At 46.0% G+C, this 18,467-nt stretch overlaps 1 protein-coding gene across 2 annotated transcripts in view; it reads right to left on the bottom strand.

Annotated features, from left to right (window-relative positions):
- Positions 1 to 18,467, bottom strand: part of DOCK11 (dedicator of cytokinesis 11) — an 80,877-nt gene that overhangs the window by 44,890 nt on the left and 17,520 nt on the right. For both annotated transcript variants that reach the window (XM_056491241.1, XM_056491242.1), the window contains exons 5-20: positions 17,502 to 17,571; positions 15,261 to 15,356; positions 12,181 to 12,315; positions 11,017 to 11,194; positions 10,492 to 10,571; positions 10,016 to 10,099; positions 7,899 to 8,039; positions 6,066 to 6,275; positions 5,660 to 5,782; positions 4,615 to 4,697; positions 3,028 to 3,150; positions 2,775 to 2,851; positions 2,092 to 2,276; positions 1,866 to 1,931; positions 1,598 to 1,690; positions 1,081 to 1,204 (exon numbers count right to left, since the gene is read on the bottom strand). In XM_056491241.1, coding sequence (XP_056347216.1) covers positions 1,081 to 1,204; positions 1,598 to 1,690; positions 1,866 to 1,931; positions 2,092 to 2,276; positions 2,775 to 2,851; positions 3,028 to 3,150; positions 4,615 to 4,697; positions 5,660 to 5,782; positions 6,066 to 6,275; positions 7,899 to 8,039; positions 10,016 to 10,099; positions 10,492 to 10,571; positions 11,017 to 11,194; positions 12,181 to 12,315; positions 15,261 to 15,356; positions 17,502 to 17,571 — 1,868 coding nt within the window. The remainder of the gene's footprint in view (positions 1 to 1,080; positions 1,205 to 1,597; positions 1,691 to 1,865; positions 1,932 to 2,091; positions 2,277 to 2,774; positions 2,852 to 3,027; positions 3,151 to 4,614; positions 4,698 to 5,659; positions 5,783 to 6,065; positions 6,276 to 7,898; positions 8,040 to 10,015; positions 10,100 to 10,491; positions 10,572 to 11,016; positions 11,195 to 12,180; positions 12,316 to 15,260; positions 15,357 to 17,501; positions 17,572 to 18,467) is intronic.

Genomic DNA, 18,467 nt, shown 5'->3' on the forward strand with positions numbered 1-18,467 from the left:
AGCCATTCTGAGCTCTGTCAGAGTGAGCACACACACAGGTACTGGGGAGCCATGCTGAGCTCTGTCACAGTGCACACACACAGGCACTGGGGAGCCATTCCGAGCTTTGTCAGAGCCTGAACACACACAGGTACATGGGCAGCTCACAGAGCTCTGTCAGAGCCAGCACACACACACTGGTACATGGGGAGCCTTGTCGGAGCTCTGTCAGAGTGAACAAACACGCAGGTACATGGGGAGCCATTCTGAGCTCTGTCACAGTGAGCACACACACACTGATACATGGGGAGCCCTGTCTGAGCCCTGTCTGAGCTCTGTCAGAGCCAGCACAAACACACTGGTACATGGGGAGCTCTGTCTAAGCTCTAGAGTGAGCACACACACACTGGTACATGCCCAGCTCTGTCTGAGATCTCTCAGAGCCATCACACACACACAAGTATATGCCCAGCTCTGTCTGAGCTCTGTCAGAGCCAGCACACACACACTGGTACATGCCCAGCTCTGTCAGAGTTCTGTCTCACCCCAGGAAGTCCAAACCTGCAGTTGTGCAAGTGGCTTCAGCAAGGGATCAATCACATCAGTGTCATTAAATCACCCTTTAGCTGGTGAAGGAAATTCAGGCACAGCACAGAGCAGGAGTGGGTGTGAGGGGCAGGAGCAGTATATGAGCCATGGCCAGGCACCAGGATAAGGCTCCTTTGAGAGCTGGATGAAAGGAGAGGCTTCCCAACCCATGGGACCCAGGAGAGCACATGCCTTGTGTTGGCAGGATCAGCCCCTGAGACCCTGATCCTGCAGCAAGATTTTACTGGTGACTTGCCTGACAACAGCACATTTGTGCAAATCAAGTCAGGAACATACAGAAAGAGTTGTCATACTGCAGGGAAAATTTGAGCTTTAATATAAATTAAAAACATGGAGTTCATTCCATTTAAGACCTATAATTTTGTATTATTATTTTAGAAAAGAAAATTCAGATAGGCTGGAATATTAATAACATTTTTTTTTCATGTCCCTACATTCATTTTATCTTGGCCTTTTACACTCCAACAGAAGTAATTTAAGCATTGAACATACCTTGAGTTTCAACGGTGTCTTGTTTTTTCGATGTTGCCTTTGTATTAATTTCACAGCTGACATGATAGAAGGTGAAAAGCAAATGATGCTTTTGATGGAGGTGAATTGGAAGCTCAATTTTAATCTAAAATGATATCATGATAGATCAGACTGTATTTTTAGTTGTGGAGTAATATTTTAGCTCTATTTCATTTCACAAATGTTATGTTGTATGCAGTTACATGAGACACATTCTTACCCATCTTAAATAACTCCTAACATTTCCATCACATTTGCAACATTACATATTAATGGGGGTGTGTGATTGGAGTGCACAAAGCATGACAGTAAAGACAGCAGAAAACAAACTGACATTAAAAACTGACAAAGGCTCTGGCTTTGCTGAGCCCTTCTGCTGAGGCAAAGGGCTGGTGATTATCTTTACCCATACCCAGCCCTGGAAAAAGAGGTATCCTGAAAAGCCCCTTGGCATTGTGGCATCCAGGAGAATGTGCTGTTTCCCAGGCTTTGCTTTTACCTCATCATAGAACTCGGGGCTCTGGTTGTGGTGCAGCACGGCAGCGTAGGCGGCTGTGGTCAGCAGAGGGCCCCCGGGCTTGCCATATATGCACTGCAAACACAAACAAGAGCTGAATGCAGGGTCCTGCCACCCTCAATCAGCTGGCCAAATTAGACCAGTGATCATGGAAACTCAGTGCTTTTTTCCTGCCCTGCTCAGCCTGGCTGGTACAGAACACCCAGCAGTGGCCAAATGGCAGCCCCGTTTCCAGGTACCATTAACCCACCTTTAATGGCCTGGCATCAGCTTCATCTGAATCCCTGAACTCAACACAGACAGCAATATTCCTTGCCTGAAATGGGAGAGAGCAGGAGGATGAGCAGCAGCATCACTCAGCCCACACCAAGCTGGCTGCAGATCCCTCCCCAGGTCCCTGCCCAGGTCCCTCCCCCAGGTCCTCCCCCAGGTCCCTGCCCAGATCACCCCCCCAGATCACTTCCCAGGTCCCTCACCTTTGCAAACACTTTCTGGTTCTCATACTTCAAGTGCAAGGGGTAGACATAGAGGTGGTTTTTGTAGACAGTGAAGGGGTAACAGTATTTTGCAACTTCTGGGACAAGCTCCTCCACTTCAACTGCAACATTCTCAGAGCCCTTCTCAAAAGGTTTTATAGGAACATAAGAAGCTGTGAAACAATCTGTAAGAGAATAACAGCAGAAAAAAAATTAGGGCTACTAGAAAAGCTTTTTGGACAGGAGATAAGACTACATAACCCGTGAAGGAGTTGCCAAAAGCCCATGGAATGACACTGAACACATCACAAGTCCTTTCTTTGCTTCATTTTCTTACAAGCTAAAGAATCACACTGCTTGTGTTTGTAAAGCCCTAGAATATTATGGGTCAAAAATGTCATATAAGACTGGTGCAAAAGCAGGCAGCTGGCTGCCTTTGGATTTAGAATGTGATGGCCAAACTGTAAAGCAGATCAATCCCTCATGTAAATCTCTGCACTTGGACCACATCTCCTCCAGAGAATGCATCAGAAAGACTTACAAGTCAGTGGTTGTGCTGAATTACTCATTCCTCATAGCAGCCCTGAGATATTCTTGTTAATGAAACAGCAAAATCCCCCCTAAGAGCATTAACTTCTGAGGCTCAGACTATCAGCATTTATGTTAAGATGAAAGATCCTTACTTGTGAAGTCTAGTGGGATGTCTTTGATGATGATATTTAACTGGGCTGGAATGACCTGCAGTTTTGTCTTCTCTGGTCTGTGTTAGGGAGAAAGGAACAAGAGTGAACCTTGAAAGCTCAGGTACTGAGCACATCATCATTTTTTGCTACCCTCCAAGTATTTTAGAAATTGTCATCTCATGCTTACACTTGACTGTTTAAAAATGTATGTTAAAATGCCTGCCCAGCCCCTGCACCAGCCTCTCACACTTACTTCTTATACTCAGCTAAAAGCTTCAGCATATCTTCATTTGAGAGTTTTCCACTGTCTTGCTTGTACAGGGGTGAGAATTTTCCATCAGCATCAAGAGTGCCCTGGGAGTCTTTGAAAACTGGTCTGCAGAAAAGAAGAGGTGTATTTTCTAAATGTTGGTAAATATACAGACACAGAGGTCTCTGACAGATCTGAAAGGCAGTTCATCAGGCAAGAGGTTCACTGGCCTGTGACTGCTCCCAGCACCTCAGACCTGCCTGCTCTCCCACCCTGACGTGCTGCTTAGACCCCACCAGGCTGCAATTGTCACATGAAATCACAGGGGATATCATTATCCATTCCCTCCTCTCCAGCCAGCTCAGGACACATTCAGCCCATTTCCAAGCTTGGTCCACAATCACAAACACACTTCATCTCCTCCCACCAACACCTAGTGGTAAAGCATCTTCCCACTTGCAATGGGGTCAGAGCACAGAAACCCTCCTAGGAAAGGAGTGCACTATAGAAACCAATTTGGGGACATGCATCAGCTTCCTCCTGAAGCCACAGCAGGAGACTGGACTCTGTCCTGGATGAATACCAGCATCTCTGCCCTTGAAAATAATGGCTGTCTGTGTATAATAAGAACATTAAAGCATCTGTGCTCTCCTGTGCAAGCACCTCTCTCTGAGACCCACAGGGGAAATGTCCCAGGGAAGCAGAGCAACACAGCTCCCACACCACCCCACACAGCTCCTTGGTGTCCAAAGGCAGCTCTTCACCAGCAGGAACAGACCTGAAGCCAGTCTAAGTCAACTCCCACCCAGAGCCCAGCATTAGGAAGGGGGCTGAGTGCTGGCTCCCAGGATCCAGCTGTATCCCAAAGCCACCATCTCAAAGATGAGCAGCCAGCATCACAGGAACATTCACATGGCAAGTGGAACAGCCCCAGACTCCAGCCCACCGTGACAGCTCTCTGTGCTCCCGTGTCATTCCCAGCCCTTTTGTCAGCACCAAAACACAATTCAGCACTAGGAGGCAGCAAAGGATCTCATCTTCCTCTGACTGAGACTTAAGGGAGTTAGCACTGACATCAGTCCCAGTAAAAGAACAGCAAGGGAATGGGATCAGTACCTCCAGCCATTCCCAAGAACATCAATTAAAGCAGAGTTTAAGACAGAAAACAAACCCTGTCTGATTGCCACTGCCAGAATGGGAAGCTCTCTGCTCTCCTCCTGTCCCTGGCAATGGCTGCTGCCAGGAGGGAACTTCTGCAGTGATTCCCTTGGTAGCATGGACCAGGAATGTCCTGCTCTAATAGCAGCAGCTACAGGTCAGTAGGAAGGTTACTGCCTTCCCAGCCCTAGCACTGTTTACTTTTTAATATTTTGTTTCTAATTCTAGATAGAGCATTTCAGGCCAATCCCAATTCTTTCTTGGGAGTTGGAACCAAACTGCCCTAGGCTGCAACTTCAGTGACTTCAGTCACTTGGCCCTTTGCCCAGCAGTGTCCCAGGTCCCTCTGAGCAGCAGCAGCAGCAGCAGCAGCAGCAGCAGCAGCAGCAGCAGCAGTTCCCACTGAGGCAGAGCCCAGCCCGAGGCACTGACCTGGCAGCCCAGCCGAAGGGCATCCGGTACTGGCCCAGACGGCTGCACACCTGCTTGGCCACCTTATGGACCTTCTGGGCAGTCTGCAAAACATGAGAGAGGCAGGTCAGCGTGAGCCAGCCCCTTGGTGCTGCCCCAGAGCAGCAGTGAAGGGTGCTGCAGCCTCCAGAGAGGAGCATCTCTCCATCTGCTCCCCAGGCAGCAGTGCAGCTGACAGACATCCCTGCCTGTCACTTCACACCACCTACAGCTGGGACTTCACAAAGCAATAGCAAACCTTGTGGGCAGTCTTGTTAAACCCCCCAGGATTGAACTGTCAGGCTATTAGTGCTCTATTACCAAAGGACATTCGTTTATTTTCCAAAACTGACTTACAAAGTGTGCCAAGGGAATGCCATCATTACCAGGTATTCTGTAATTGGCTTTTCAGGAATTAGTCTTGACTGGCTGCAACAAGGCAGCATCAGCTCCACCTGGATGCAGAGACTGATGCTGGGGCAGCAGCAGGACCTCTCCCTTGGATGTCAGGAAAAACTTCTTCACTCAAAGGGTTGTCAAGTATTGGAACAGGCTGCCCAGGGAAGTGGTAGAGGTATTTAAAACACATGTAAATATGGTGCTTAGAGACATGGTTTAGTGGTGGGGTTCACAGTGCTGGGTTAATGGTTGGACTCAATAATTTTATAGGGGTTTTCCAAGATAAAGGATTCCATGATTTTATGCAGATAGTTAATTCTGGGGATGAAGTGTCCCACTTTTTCCTGCCAGCCCAGGCTTTGGCTTGCTGAAGTGTAATGGGGAAAGGTCTGGCCCCAAATGCTTGACTCTTTCCAAAAATCCTCTGCCTCTTTCCAGGGGAAGAAATCAAGTCTCCCAGGACAGCCCAACTGAACCCAGCCTGGGAACAGTGCAACCAGAATGGACAGACTGTATTTGCCAGAAAGAAACAGAAGAGCTGCAGAACGACCCATGTTTCAGCCCACCCTAGCCCTGCAGCAGCAGACAGCATCCCTCAGACACTCCCATGGCCCCAGGCAGGCAGTACCTTCCCTGGGTCCGAGTTTTTCATGTAGGGCTCCACACAGTGGGCGATGCTGCCCTGCAGCACCTTCTCCACACGGGCCACCAGGAAGATCTCAGTGTGCGGGTTGGTCACGGAGAACACCCCCTGCAAGAGAGGCAGCAGCTGTCACCCAGTGTGCACCACGGGCTCTGACCATCCCACTGCCCTTCCACACCCCACACCCTGCCCTGGGCACGGCCACAGGGGCTCACCAGCCTTGAGCACTGGCAAACTCTCCCTGGAGCTTTGCCTGCCAGCCCTGGGCGGCGGCTTCCACACCGACCAAAACTCCAGAGAAAATCTGCCTTCTGGTTACCACACAGGGATAACAACACAGCTCAAAGGCACTGGAGAGCCTCAGCAGTGACACAGAATGAGGAGAATTCACCTGTTTGATGTAGTGCAGGCAGGACTCAGGCACTCCATGCACCAAGCTCTGGCCAGCACAGTGTCCCTGGCTGCCCTCGGCTCTGGGCTCCGAGCTGTCCAGCAGCATCTCCCGCACACACGGGGGGTTCAGGTCCACGTGGAAGTCAGCTGAAATCTTGCAATTACTTTTCAGGTCAAATAATGCCAAGCTTAGGAAAAAGGGCTCAACCTGGAAATGTCATTGAATGTGTGTGTCATAAGAAATGCACAGCACAGGCTCAAGAGTATCAATGCATTGCTTTCCCTGATAAGGAAACTGGAACCTTCTGCTTCTGTTTGTTCTTTAGTTTGGTACAGCAGCATTTTACAGAACTGTGACACACAATCCATGTTTATTTGCTTCATAAATATACAGATCCATTTTTTTCCTGCACCTTCTTGCATTTTGATCCAGTCAGCTTGAACAAAGCTACATGAAATATAAAGAATGAAATCCATATGTTTTTTACATAAATGGTAAAGTATGAAGTCAGGAAGAAAATATGGACTCAATTTATTGGAGCTGTTTATCGTTTTGCAATAAGAAATCAGCTTAAGAGTGTTTATGATCACCTGCTAGAGATCACTATATTTATTTTCCAAAGTCCATCAGCTCTGGATGGCTCAACTGTTACACTCAAAATGTTCCTCAGATGCTATCCCAGGGAGGAAAGTTAGCTCTCCCAGCCAGGAGAGCTCAAATACAAGGCTGACACTGCTGAGGAAATGCATGTGCAAGATCTGCCAACTGCTTTGTAGCTACTGACCTTGACAGCACCAGGCAAGTGGCAATAATTCATGTATTTCTAATTCAAACATCCTAGTAGGCGTGCATCCATGGAAAGATGAAAATGCAGGCCTGAAGATAACACTGTAGAATGCCCAAGACATTCCAGCATGACTTGGAGGCATTACATCAATGCTGAAAATGTGCTGATTAAGTCTCACTCTGGACCTGATTGAGGAGGGATAACAAGAATCTTTGCTATTAGCAATGCATTCATCTGCTGGGAATTACTGAACCTGGAGTTGTGTCTCAGAGCTGCCAATATGAAAACATCACAAAAAAGCCTTTGTGATTCTACCAGGCATCAGACAGGGCTGCATCAGCAGAGATGGGGCAGTGCTGGTGCCTCTGCCCCCCCTGCTGCTCTGCACCCCTGCAGAATGGGCTGACTCCAGCCAGAGCAAGCACAGGATGTGACAGCAGGGATTTGTTTTGGGAGGAAAGACTGGAGGAGACTGGTGTGTTCAGCCCAGCAGAGCAAAGGCCAAGGTGAGATGTGACAGCTGTCTACAGACATCAGAGGCTCAGAAAATACAAGAGTTTTTTGGCCAAGTCACAACTTTGGCACAATAACAAATGCATATAGTAAAGTAGCTGTGAATAGAGTTAGGCTGGGAATCAGAAGGTTCCAGAACAGGGAAATCCCTTGCCATTAAGGGAAATGAAATAAAACACAGCCATGAGTGATTCAGAGATGGAGCTTAATCCTGTACCTACAGGACTTTCACAGACACACACTCCCCACTCCCTGTGGCCCTGAACCACATGTTTCCCAGCAGTCTCAGTTTCTGGCAGGCTGAGGCATGTCAGCACAGAGCCTGTCCCCAAACACATTTTTGGAACACCAAAATTCCAAGGCAAACCAATCCTGCAATGACTCTGGGCCAGCAGTCACCACTGGCCCAGGTCCCACTGGTGCTCATGGCAAAATGGCATTGTTTTAACCACACAGATTAATTTGCCAAGGTATTTTCTTGCTGGTGATAGGAAAAAAGACAAAGCAGGACATGCTGGAGCTCCCCTTACGTTGGTGGGTCCTTCTTCTGCCCTGTCACTCAGCTGGGCCAGGAGGTTGAGGGAGAAGTCCTGGCAGCAAACCACAAAGCGCCTGCTGCACTTCTCTTCAAAAGGCTTCACATCTGGCTCAATCCCTGAGAAATCGAGTCTCTAGACAGCAAACAAACAAACCTGGTCTCATTAAAAAAGAAAACAACCCCTGAATAATGTTAAGGGATCACATTACTGCCAATACTGTCTTTATCAGTTTTTTTTAAGTGGCCCAAAAGGTACAAGACATTCACAAATGAGTGCTATTTGATAATGTTACACAGAGGTATCCAAGACATGAATCCATGGGTATGCATCAATTTTTAGCAACCAATTTTGTAGAGCACAGCAAACTAAACCTCAGAATTATTTCAGTTCCTTCCTGCTTTGCTGTAACCCAGGGGATCTTCCCAAACACCACTTATAGCTTGGGGAAGAAAGCAGAACACAAGACAATGTTATAATCAGAAAAGTATCTTCCACCATGGAGGTGTGACTGGGTTAGAGATGGCCCCTGTGCTTGAAACAGAGAGAAGGCACATGGGGATTGTGAACAACATTTCAAAGTGGAAGGCATGTCCAGCAGCACAGCAGCAACTGGGATGGGTAGAAATAGCAAAGAGTGTCTGGCTGGGAAATCCAAACAGGCTCAATTATCATTATATATTATATATACTATACATAGAATATATATATATATAAATATAAATAAAATTATTATATATACATTATTATATATATTATCATTACATACATACACACACACACATAAATATACATATACATCTATATATATACATCTATATATATACATCTATATATATATATATATGTCACCTCCCTCCTTACCCAGAACACCCACACCTGGTCTGTGCCTCCACATCCACCCTCCTCAAAGAGCAGGCACACTTGCAGCCAAAGACCCTCAGCCTTCAACACACCCATTGTGCTGGGCACTGGAGACACAGCTACCTAAATACCCCTAAATACCAGCAGGTATTTTTGTTTCCCTTCTTTTCTTTTCATCAGGACAGTTCATTGCATTTATATGTTCCTGCTCCCAGTTTGTTTAGCACCAGGCATACAAGTGTGCAGGTACCAGCACTGACTGGGTATAGAAAGATGACAATGAATTCAGCCTAACCATTTGGTTGGGTAAAAGAAGTTGTCTTAGATGCTCCACACTGAGTAATATTTCCATTTTTATTATCTGACTAGAATATAGGAAGCTCCTCAGAGCTTCTCTTACAAAAAAAAAAAAAAAAAAAAAAAAAAAAAAAAAAAAAAAAAGAAACCAAAAAGTCTCCTGGATGCTTATCTTCCTCCTGTTAGACTCTAAAGAACTGCCAAGAGAAAAGCTCATTTTGTACAACTAAACTTTTTAAAGGCTAATTACATTTCCTTGTTAAACCAGAATGTTTTATTTTACAGGTGTGAACATGCCAAACCAGAAAGAGAACCAGAAACAATGACATACCCTGGAACAGTTCTCTAAAACTCTGTTAGCAATTGCAGCTCATTCCACTGAAATCTCACACCTGAACCCTGGCAGGAAATTCAAATTCAAAGCCAAGAAGAAAACAGGCCAATAAACAATGACCCCCTACTCCAGTGCCTCAGGCCAGCACAGGGTGTTTTCTCAGTTTGTCTGTCCCTATATTTGAAAACTCCCTGAAGACTGAGGGAGTTTTCCTGTAAATCCCTGTTGTGGCCTGTGCCACCACTGCTCCCTGCTCCAGATGTGCTGATCCCACACAGCACTGCAGGTATGCATGGAACACCTCCTCTACTGCTTCTTCTTGCAAGCATGAGGAGTTCTCAGAGCCCCAGAGAAAGTCTGGTTTGAAATCCAGCAACATCAAGATGCATCACACAAAGGCAGCAAAGCTGGATGAGGCCCCTGAGTGGGGGTGCTGCAACCCTCCCCTGTGTCTGAGCACTGACATCTCATTCTGCTCCCACTGACAGGAATATGGGCTGCACTCCTGCTCTCCACTGGAAAACATGCTGCTTCTGCTTCTGTGCCCATGCAAGGGGACAAGGGAGGCACGACACAGTGAGCAAAACCTCACACTGGCAAGTGTGGGAATGTTTACCTGGACTTCTGGGTCAAAAGAAAAGATGTTTTGTCTTCCATCATTCCTGCTCAGTTTGTTTAGTTGATCTGTTTCTCTTCCATACTAGGACAAAGGAAGGCATTGATATTAGTGCCTGGCCACAGAGGCAAACACTTGTTACTGGGGAAGAACTGAGTCAAAACAAAATAATTATTTTTCAGGTTGCCTTTGTGATGCATCAGCTGATGCAAAGCACTGACATGGTGCAAGGACAGTGCAGAGATGTGGCTGTGCTGAAGGAAAAAGGCAGAAGCAGGCAACCACACCTGGGGGTGAGAAACACACAGCCTCAAACCATGGGGCTCTATCCATGGGACAGACAGGTGGGATAACAGAGACCCCACCAGGACCTGGTGCCTGCCCAGCTCCCCCAGAGCTGGAGACACAGAAAATAGAAAACCCTCTATGGACAGAAGCAGCTGTGAGTGGGAGGAGTGATCCTGCAAGCACAGTACCTTCATCAGCTCTGGATGCATGCTTCTCTCCAGGCTCTCCAGGATGTTCTCTGACTTTCCCTGCGTGCTTGATTCATCATCTGCAAGGACACAAGAAACAGATGTTCCAAACAACTGCAGGAGCACTGCTCTGCCAGAAAGCATCCTGCAGTATTTGCTAACAATAGCACAGAAACAGTTTACAAAGACTTTTCCACTCCTTGGGAGTAAGATTTTTCCATGCATTACCAGTATCAAAGTGTACTATTACAGCCTGCTAGGTCTGTCCAAAGCAGAACTGCAGCACAGAGCCAATTTTCCAGGAGCCCTGAAACTTTGCCATGGATTTCCCATCCAGAAGAAGGGTCATGTTTCCCTCCACTTTTATTCCTCAGACATCATCTGTGTTATACTAAGCCCCTTTGCATGATACTGTGTGTCAGCCAGAGTTCTTGCTTTAAATGCAGTACAGTACACACGTCTCCAGGCACCCTGCTTGTATCCTGCTGGGGGAGGCAGGAGGGAGGTGTTTGTTTACAAACTGACCTTGCACAGATTCCACAGCATCTTTCTTCTCTTGCACCAAACTCTCAGTATTGCTCTGAATGATCTTCCTCAGAGTTACCAGCCATTCCTCCATCTCCTGCTCAGTTTCAGCTGCAAGGTAGTGGCTGTACTTGTCTATTGTCTTCAGCTCAAAGGCATAGCGGCGCATCTTGGGGCACTGACCAAACAAACAGCAGATTTATACCACACTGTCCTCAACAGCAGCACAGTACCTGCCACACAGCTCCTCTCTTGGAAACCACCCTGAGCTGAAACACCACAAAATACAAGGCAGGCACCCTCCCTGACACAGCAATCCAGCTGCAATCACAGAGGGCTGCGTGGCTGCAGCAGTGCACAGGTCCATGGCCACCTACTCTGAGTGAAGGACAGCCAGACTGAAGCACAGACATTGCACCAAGGAGCAGGAACAGGCTCCTTCTGTGTCATCAGACCTCTAATATTTACCCAGAGAAGCCAGGAACTGGATTTGTCTGGCATGGTAAGTAATGCTGCACTCTGGGATGCTTAGAGACACCTATCTTAAAAAAACAAGTGGTACAATGCAGCTTTTTGGAGCTGTGATGGCCTTTAACAGCATTTTCCAACCAGAAACCAAGGCAAATCTGATGCAACTTGGGAAGTACATCCCATCCATCACTGAGGTGTGTGCATTACTGCTTTTACTGTGCTCAGAAAGATAAATGGGAACTCACAGCTCTGACTCATCCATGCTGAAGCAAACCACTGGGGTAATTTAAGCTGCCCTGCACCACACTCAGTGCTTGAAGCTTCTGCAGAGACAGCAAGGGCAGAAGGCAGAGCAGCAATCCACTGCTGCACTTCACTCTAGAACAACTAGGATAAGCAAACCCAGGATTTAGACCTGCTCCTAAAACCTTATGAGCACTGAGCAGGTCCTAAATTCCAAAGGACTGCATGCTGGTATGGACTTATCAAGATACAGCTTAAGAAACAAGAAGCTGGTGCAAGCAGCAATTAGAGGAGGAAGGTGTTCCAGATAAAGCAATATCATTTACTTACTGGCCTATTGATCAGCTTAGCTGACCAGCTTTGGGTTAGTTTGCAATTCCATGCCTTCAGGCCTGTCTCAGAGCCAGCAACCCCTAAGTCCATGTAGAGCCACACAGAAAGGACACCTACCTGCACCACATCATTGCAAGCATCCAAGAAAATGCAGCCTTTGGATTCTTTTGAAATTTTCTCATCTTTGTAAGAATTCAGAATATAGGAGCCATCTGTGAGCTGTGACAAGTAAAAATACCTCCTCTTGAATACCTGCAAAAATACAAATTCTTGTTCAGGCAAGTATTCACTGTGTTGTACATCACAAACCAGGGCCATGGTTTCCATATCTGCCCTCCCTGCTATTGAGAAAATACTGTAACATGAAACACTGCTGACCCTGGAGTGTTGCAGATTCACCCATTTGAATATGGTTTGCTTCTACAAAGAGAGATTTCCATCAGCTTCTTTAATTTTAATGCCCTTGTTGTTATTGTAAGTTTGGCCATCTAAAGCAATGCCCCAGGGCTTTAGAGAGCTCATCTCTCAGCTGGCTCCAGCCTCATTTATCTTTACACAGTAATGCTGCACAGTAAATTCAGATCAGCACACTACTTGAAGATCCATCCCACCCTAGAGCAGGTATTTCCAGAGCCTTTTCCATACAGACCTCAGTTAGGATTACAAAGCAATTGTCTGGAAGACTTAGGAACAGACATGTGGAAATTCCTAGCTCTCAAATGCAAGCCAAGGGACAATGCAATCCATTCAACTGCTTTGGTTTCTTGTGGCTTTGGGTTTGGGGTTTTTTTATACAAATCTATTTTCATGAACTGCCTTTGGGTTAGTGTCCAATTCTTACATCAAGAACCAGTAATCTTGGGAGAAGTGTTCCTGTGTTTGTACTATTGCTTTCCATGAAGGAAAAAAAAGCTCTCCAATATCTCAGAACATCTTCCTTCATGCTTGTCAGCCAAAAGCTACTGGACTATAACTCAGGAGAAGATTTTGGCAGGAATTGTGGTAGCACCATATGCTGTAAGGGGCAGGGTGCATTTCACAGCTGCTGGGTATCTGTGTTAGGAGAACCATGAAGGACACCAGGCCAAGCAGCACTGCAAGTATTTCTACTGTTCTGTCCACCTGGAAGATCTATGAATAAACACAGAATTTTTCATCCCACATGGGAGATTACAAGTAATTTCCTGGTTCTATCATTACTGACACTAGCACATGCTCAGCAAACCCTCTCACTTGCAAAGACCTGGGATGGAGCATTGTGCCCTGAACTGTAACCATCCCTTCTGAGAGGCAACCTCTGGCATCATTTGGGTGACTAATGAGCTGTAGCGATGCTCCACAGATTGCTGAACTTTAAGTTTTATAAGATTTAACTAAACCTTTAGCTCAACAGAGCATTAAGATAATGGAAAGCTAAGGATGTGAAGCATTAATCCAGCCCAAACACTGATTTAGCACTTCACTGAAGCAATCTCAGGAATGCTGGCAGTGGATGCTACAGAAACCCATGACAGATCTCTCTCTAGATACTACAGGGTTGATATCTCTTGTGGTTATGGGATTTCATGCTAAACAGTTTGCCTTTGCTGAACTCTGTTCAAAAGCAAATGCAGAATCAAACAGCAAAAACTATTCCTGTGATCTTCCCCCTGTGCAAGCACTGCTGTCAGAAATCATTGTCAGAAGATGATGATCATTTGAAATTAATACTATAAGCCTGTGAGCAGAGGGAACATCCCCTCTGATCAGGCTGCAGGTGCTGCCGGTGAGCACTGAGATTGCAGAGGGGTGGCTGGAGAACTGGGGAAGGGCAAAGGACAGAAGGACAATCCTGATGTAGTGTAGTGCAGGCCACCAACACACTGCAAACCAGACAGGGACAGCTGAGCCAAGCCAGGGCAGCTCTGCAAAGGAAAGGATGCTCTGAAATAAAGGGTGGCAGCTGGAGCCTAATGAGAGTTTGCTGTGGCTCAGCTCTGCACAGAACACACTGCACACACTCAGCAGTGTGAGGCACCAGGAGCTCAGCAAAGACCCAGAGTCACCAGGTGGACACATCACAGCAGCCTCTCCAAGTGGGGAGAGGGCTGAGGATGGTCAAAGTCCTCAGCTTGCTCACATGTGCCTTAGAGGTGACACAGCTCAGAGAACAGCTCCTGATCCTCAGCACTTTGATATCAGAATTCACTGGAGACTCTGGATCTTATTAACTGAACTGTAGCCAGTGCAGGTCTCTGAAAGGCAGGTCTGAGGTGCAGGGCACTGAGACCAATGCCACCAGAGGCTCAGGCTAGAACAGACCCAACTGACTACTCTGAGCACCAATGATACTGCCTCCAGCAGTTTCAGGGAAAAAAGTTGCTTTAAGATTGCTTGCAAAAGCAGAGGATCAGAAAATCCTTTTCTGTCTATCATCTTCAAGTGACTTCATTTTAAAACTCAAATTAAAATTATCCCTATGAACATTCCTGTTCCACTTCTCCTGAAAGCACAGAATCAAGCCTCGGAACAGTTAGGCTTTCTGAGATTTTTTTAAATATATCCTCACAGATCAGCCTCACTCCTCAGCTGTACCACTGAGCACAACTCCCTAACAATCTCTCTGTGCTGTGACAAGGCAGCTGCATGGTGGGACAGCAGACAGGCCTTTGCCACAGCAAAAACCTGTGGTGGAACTATTAAAAATCTCTGCACAGTCTAAGCAATGTCACACTGGATTAGGAAGAGCAGAGAACAGGAGACAAGGCAGCTGCTGCTTTTAGGTCAGTAATGACTGCTACATCTCAGTAATATCAGCCCTGCTTTAAAAGCAAAGATTTATCATTTTATTTTAAAGCTGGCCTCTCTACATGTTTCCAACCAGCAAGGAAACTATCAATTCAGAAAGCTGTCTTTGCAGGGCAGCTGTTTCACTTATCCCAGCTCCCTTTCTCTCCTGGGCCTCAGCTGCTCATCCACAAAACAATCCTTTACTAGAATGTGCTTCATCTTTCTGGTTAGCCTGTCATGGTCCAATGTGCATCAGTCCCACATGCTGGGGAGGGTCAAAAACTGCTGCCAGACTGGGTTTTCCAGTCCACCATGGGATACAAGAGGGGCAGATGCCCATCCAAACCCAACCCAGCTCCTGGGAGCTTTGGAGATGTGGCCTGAGCTCCCTCTCATGCCTTGTGCATCAGTGACTGGAGCAAACCCACCTTCATGGTAACAGTGATGGTGCTGTTGACATTGGCTTTGTGCAGCCAGCCCTGCTTTATCACACCACCCTTCTGTGAGCACAGGGAAGAGGAATCCTGAAAGACAGCAAGCAATGATAAAAAGAGGAGGTCAGGTAAACTGTTTCCCACAGGGAATTCCCCTTGGACAAAAGGATTTGTCCATCCTGGAAAGCAATACCATTTTAACTACAGCAATACAGTGACATGTAGAATGTTTGTGTAACAAGAACAGCTCTGCATACAGTGCTATCACCAAAAAAAAAAAAAAAAAAAAAAAAAAAAAAAAAAAAAAAAAAAAAAAAAAAATCAGGGATATTCCTTTCCAATAAAGAGGCAAAACAGGCTAGATTGGGTCACCTTTAAAAAAAAGAAATAAAGAAATATTACAACTATTCTGATAGAGCTGCACAGTGATTTGGCAATGAGCCTGTTGGCTCTTATGCAGCATTTCAAAACTTGGGGAAGATGGAAATTTTCAAGATGGTCTGTTTAGGAAGTTGCAAAATGCAGAACTCTGAATTTATTCTGACATTTCCTTCTGTCATTCTGACATTTTATATTTCATCAAAAACCACCAAACCTCAGTAAAATAACTGAAATGTAACTGGCTGATTTCACATTTATCAAACCACAAAGTTCCAAGTGACCCAACCAGGCTGCTCTTGGCACACCAGACAGGGTTTCCATCTGCTCCTGTCCCATGGGCCCAGGAAGAAAGAATGGTTCTCCAATCATACCTAAGCATGACCTCCACTGAGGAGGGAAATGAGAGCCCAAAGTGATGAAAAAAATCTCACCCTGGGGTTTCCAGTGACTCAGCAGCAGAGGCAGCCCCAGGCTTTCACTCTCCTCATGCCTAACTTCCTGAGTAAATCTTCTGGTACTTTATTTCCCTGGGTAAAACAGCCCATGATTTCTCCTTTATAATGGTTCACCCTCTTTTATCAAGGGATTTCTTTTACTTGAATTTCCATTACACAATTCTAATGCAAATGCTCTGTTGGGAAACTGTAACAGAACCCTTTAGATATGGCCATGCCAAAAGATATAAAAGTCAAAACATCTGTGAAAGCACTTGGAACCCTCTTCCACAACAAACCTCAGTAACTTCTCTTGTTTGAGTATTTGGGACACTAGCCAGGAGAAGAAAGGTCTCCAAATGTTGATAGTGTACTTTCTTCCTTTTGCTTTTTCTGAAGCAGGCTGATAACAGTGCACAGCAATGTCTCCAGCCCAGAGCAGATATTTTTTAAGAGGAAGCACCTCAAGTTACTGATGTAATGCAAACCAACAACATAGCAAAAAAAATATTAAGGTCAAACTGGACAAAACATTTCCATTAACAAAGAAGCCAGTGCACTCCAGACCTGAGGTGTGCTGGGACATACCCTGTGCATGAAACAGCCTCTCCAGTTCTTTAGCTCTGCAACAAAATTCCCTTTTCCTCTGTAAGCTCCTCAGCAGCAACATATTGGTGCCATGGGAATTTTAAACAACTAGGCTAAACCCTTCCCCCCATAAACAAAAACCTCCTAATGCCACATGCATGGATTAATCTCCATGTGGTACTTGACACAGAAAAACACTGCCCATCCCTTCTGTAGCAAAGAGATATGCATGGGCAGGAAACATCCAAAATAACCATCAGGTCTGAGATGTCCCAGCTCACCCCCACAGAGGAGCTCCAGGGCTGCAAATCTCCAAATTCCAGAGGAAGCCAACACCTCCAGCATCAGCACAGAGCACAGAGAGCAGGACTGACACACTGCCAGCATGGTGGGGCAAAGTGACTGATGAAAAATTGCAGGTTATGTGGCAAACCACAAACCTTTCTAAGAGAAGATGCCCAGAATCACAGCAGTTGAAAAACAGACTGCCCAGTTTTAGTTCTGGACATGAAGAGTTTTCCTTAGTAACTACTTGGCTTCCTGTTTTTCCTCCTCCTGTGATACTCTGCTTCAAGGAAAAAAGCCATGAGAAATATGAGTAATCTTCCAGATAACTTAGGAGACCCTTGGCTCCAAGAGATTATCTCATCATACTTTGAAATAAATCACTGCCTCACTTTTGATCTCATTTTCACAGCAGAAAGTATTTTACCAGAAAACTGCTCCTAGGAACTGAATTCTGGCTTTGTTTCGTGAAATTAACTTTTTTATGTATTCCTGCCTTTTAACAGGAATACATTAAAAAAAACCAAAAAACCAACCTTCTCCTTACCTCATCCTTTTCAAAGTCTTCATCAATTTCAAACACATGGCTTGGAATCTTGTCTGGCCTAAAGGATTTGCTGAAATCACAACACATTTTCATGTTTAATGAATGGAACATGAGGGTTGTATGAGCCAGCAGCTGCTGCTGGATCCAGAAGCAACAGCCAAACTGCAGGCTACAGAGCACAGAAGATAGAATTCAAGAGACCTACAGCTCCTTACAGCTGGGGAAAACTAAGTTCTGAGTGTATTTCATGGAAATTAAGCACAAGCAGTCTGTAATTAGCTTTCTCTTGTTAGCTCTTGGATTCTGCAGAGTTTTTGCTGACTTGCATTTATGGAACAAAGAGAGAGCACTCCAGTTTATCTTCCATCTTTACCAAAAAAGAGGCAAGATCACACTACAAGATTATTCACAAATTTTAACATTATTTGATCAACAGTACGACTCCATGCTGCTTCACATCCCCTTGAGGCCCTCAGAACAGACCCACTACATCCAATTAAGAAGAAAAAGCATTTAATGAGCTTCCAGCACATGAGCAGCCTGGACAGGGGTGCAGACATGCCCAGAGTGTGAGCAGTGAGAGCAGAGCAGGCGCCATCACAGAGAAAACAACAATCCAGCAGAAATCTGAGATGTATGAGCCTGTCTGAAAAACCCAATTAGCTCTGGAGCTGGAAGCACTGGCACAGCCCAGCATCTCCAAGCACATAACTCCCCAGCAGCAGCAATATCACATCACCCTCTCTGTACCAGGGGCACAAGGAGAATCTGCCTGGCATGGGAACACTGGGAGCATCAGCCCAGCAGGACAATGAGGCTCCTGGGTTAGGATGGGCAGACACTGCCAACACTATTTACTCTGCAATGGGTCTGGCTGCAGTCTGTCCTCATCCCAAATGGAGGGGGTGTGCACACTCTGGTGGGTGGGATGTGAAGCACTGACCCACACAGCACTGTGGGCATCTC

The sequence above is a fragment of the Oenanthe melanoleuca genome, chromosome 4A (assembly GCF_029582105.1).
Source record: "Oenanthe melanoleuca isolate GR-GAL-2019-014 chromosome 4A, OMel1.0, whole genome shotgun sequence".
Classification (NCBI taxonomy): Eukaryota; Metazoa; Chordata; class Aves; order Passeriformes; family Muscicapidae; genus Oenanthe; species Oenanthe melanoleuca.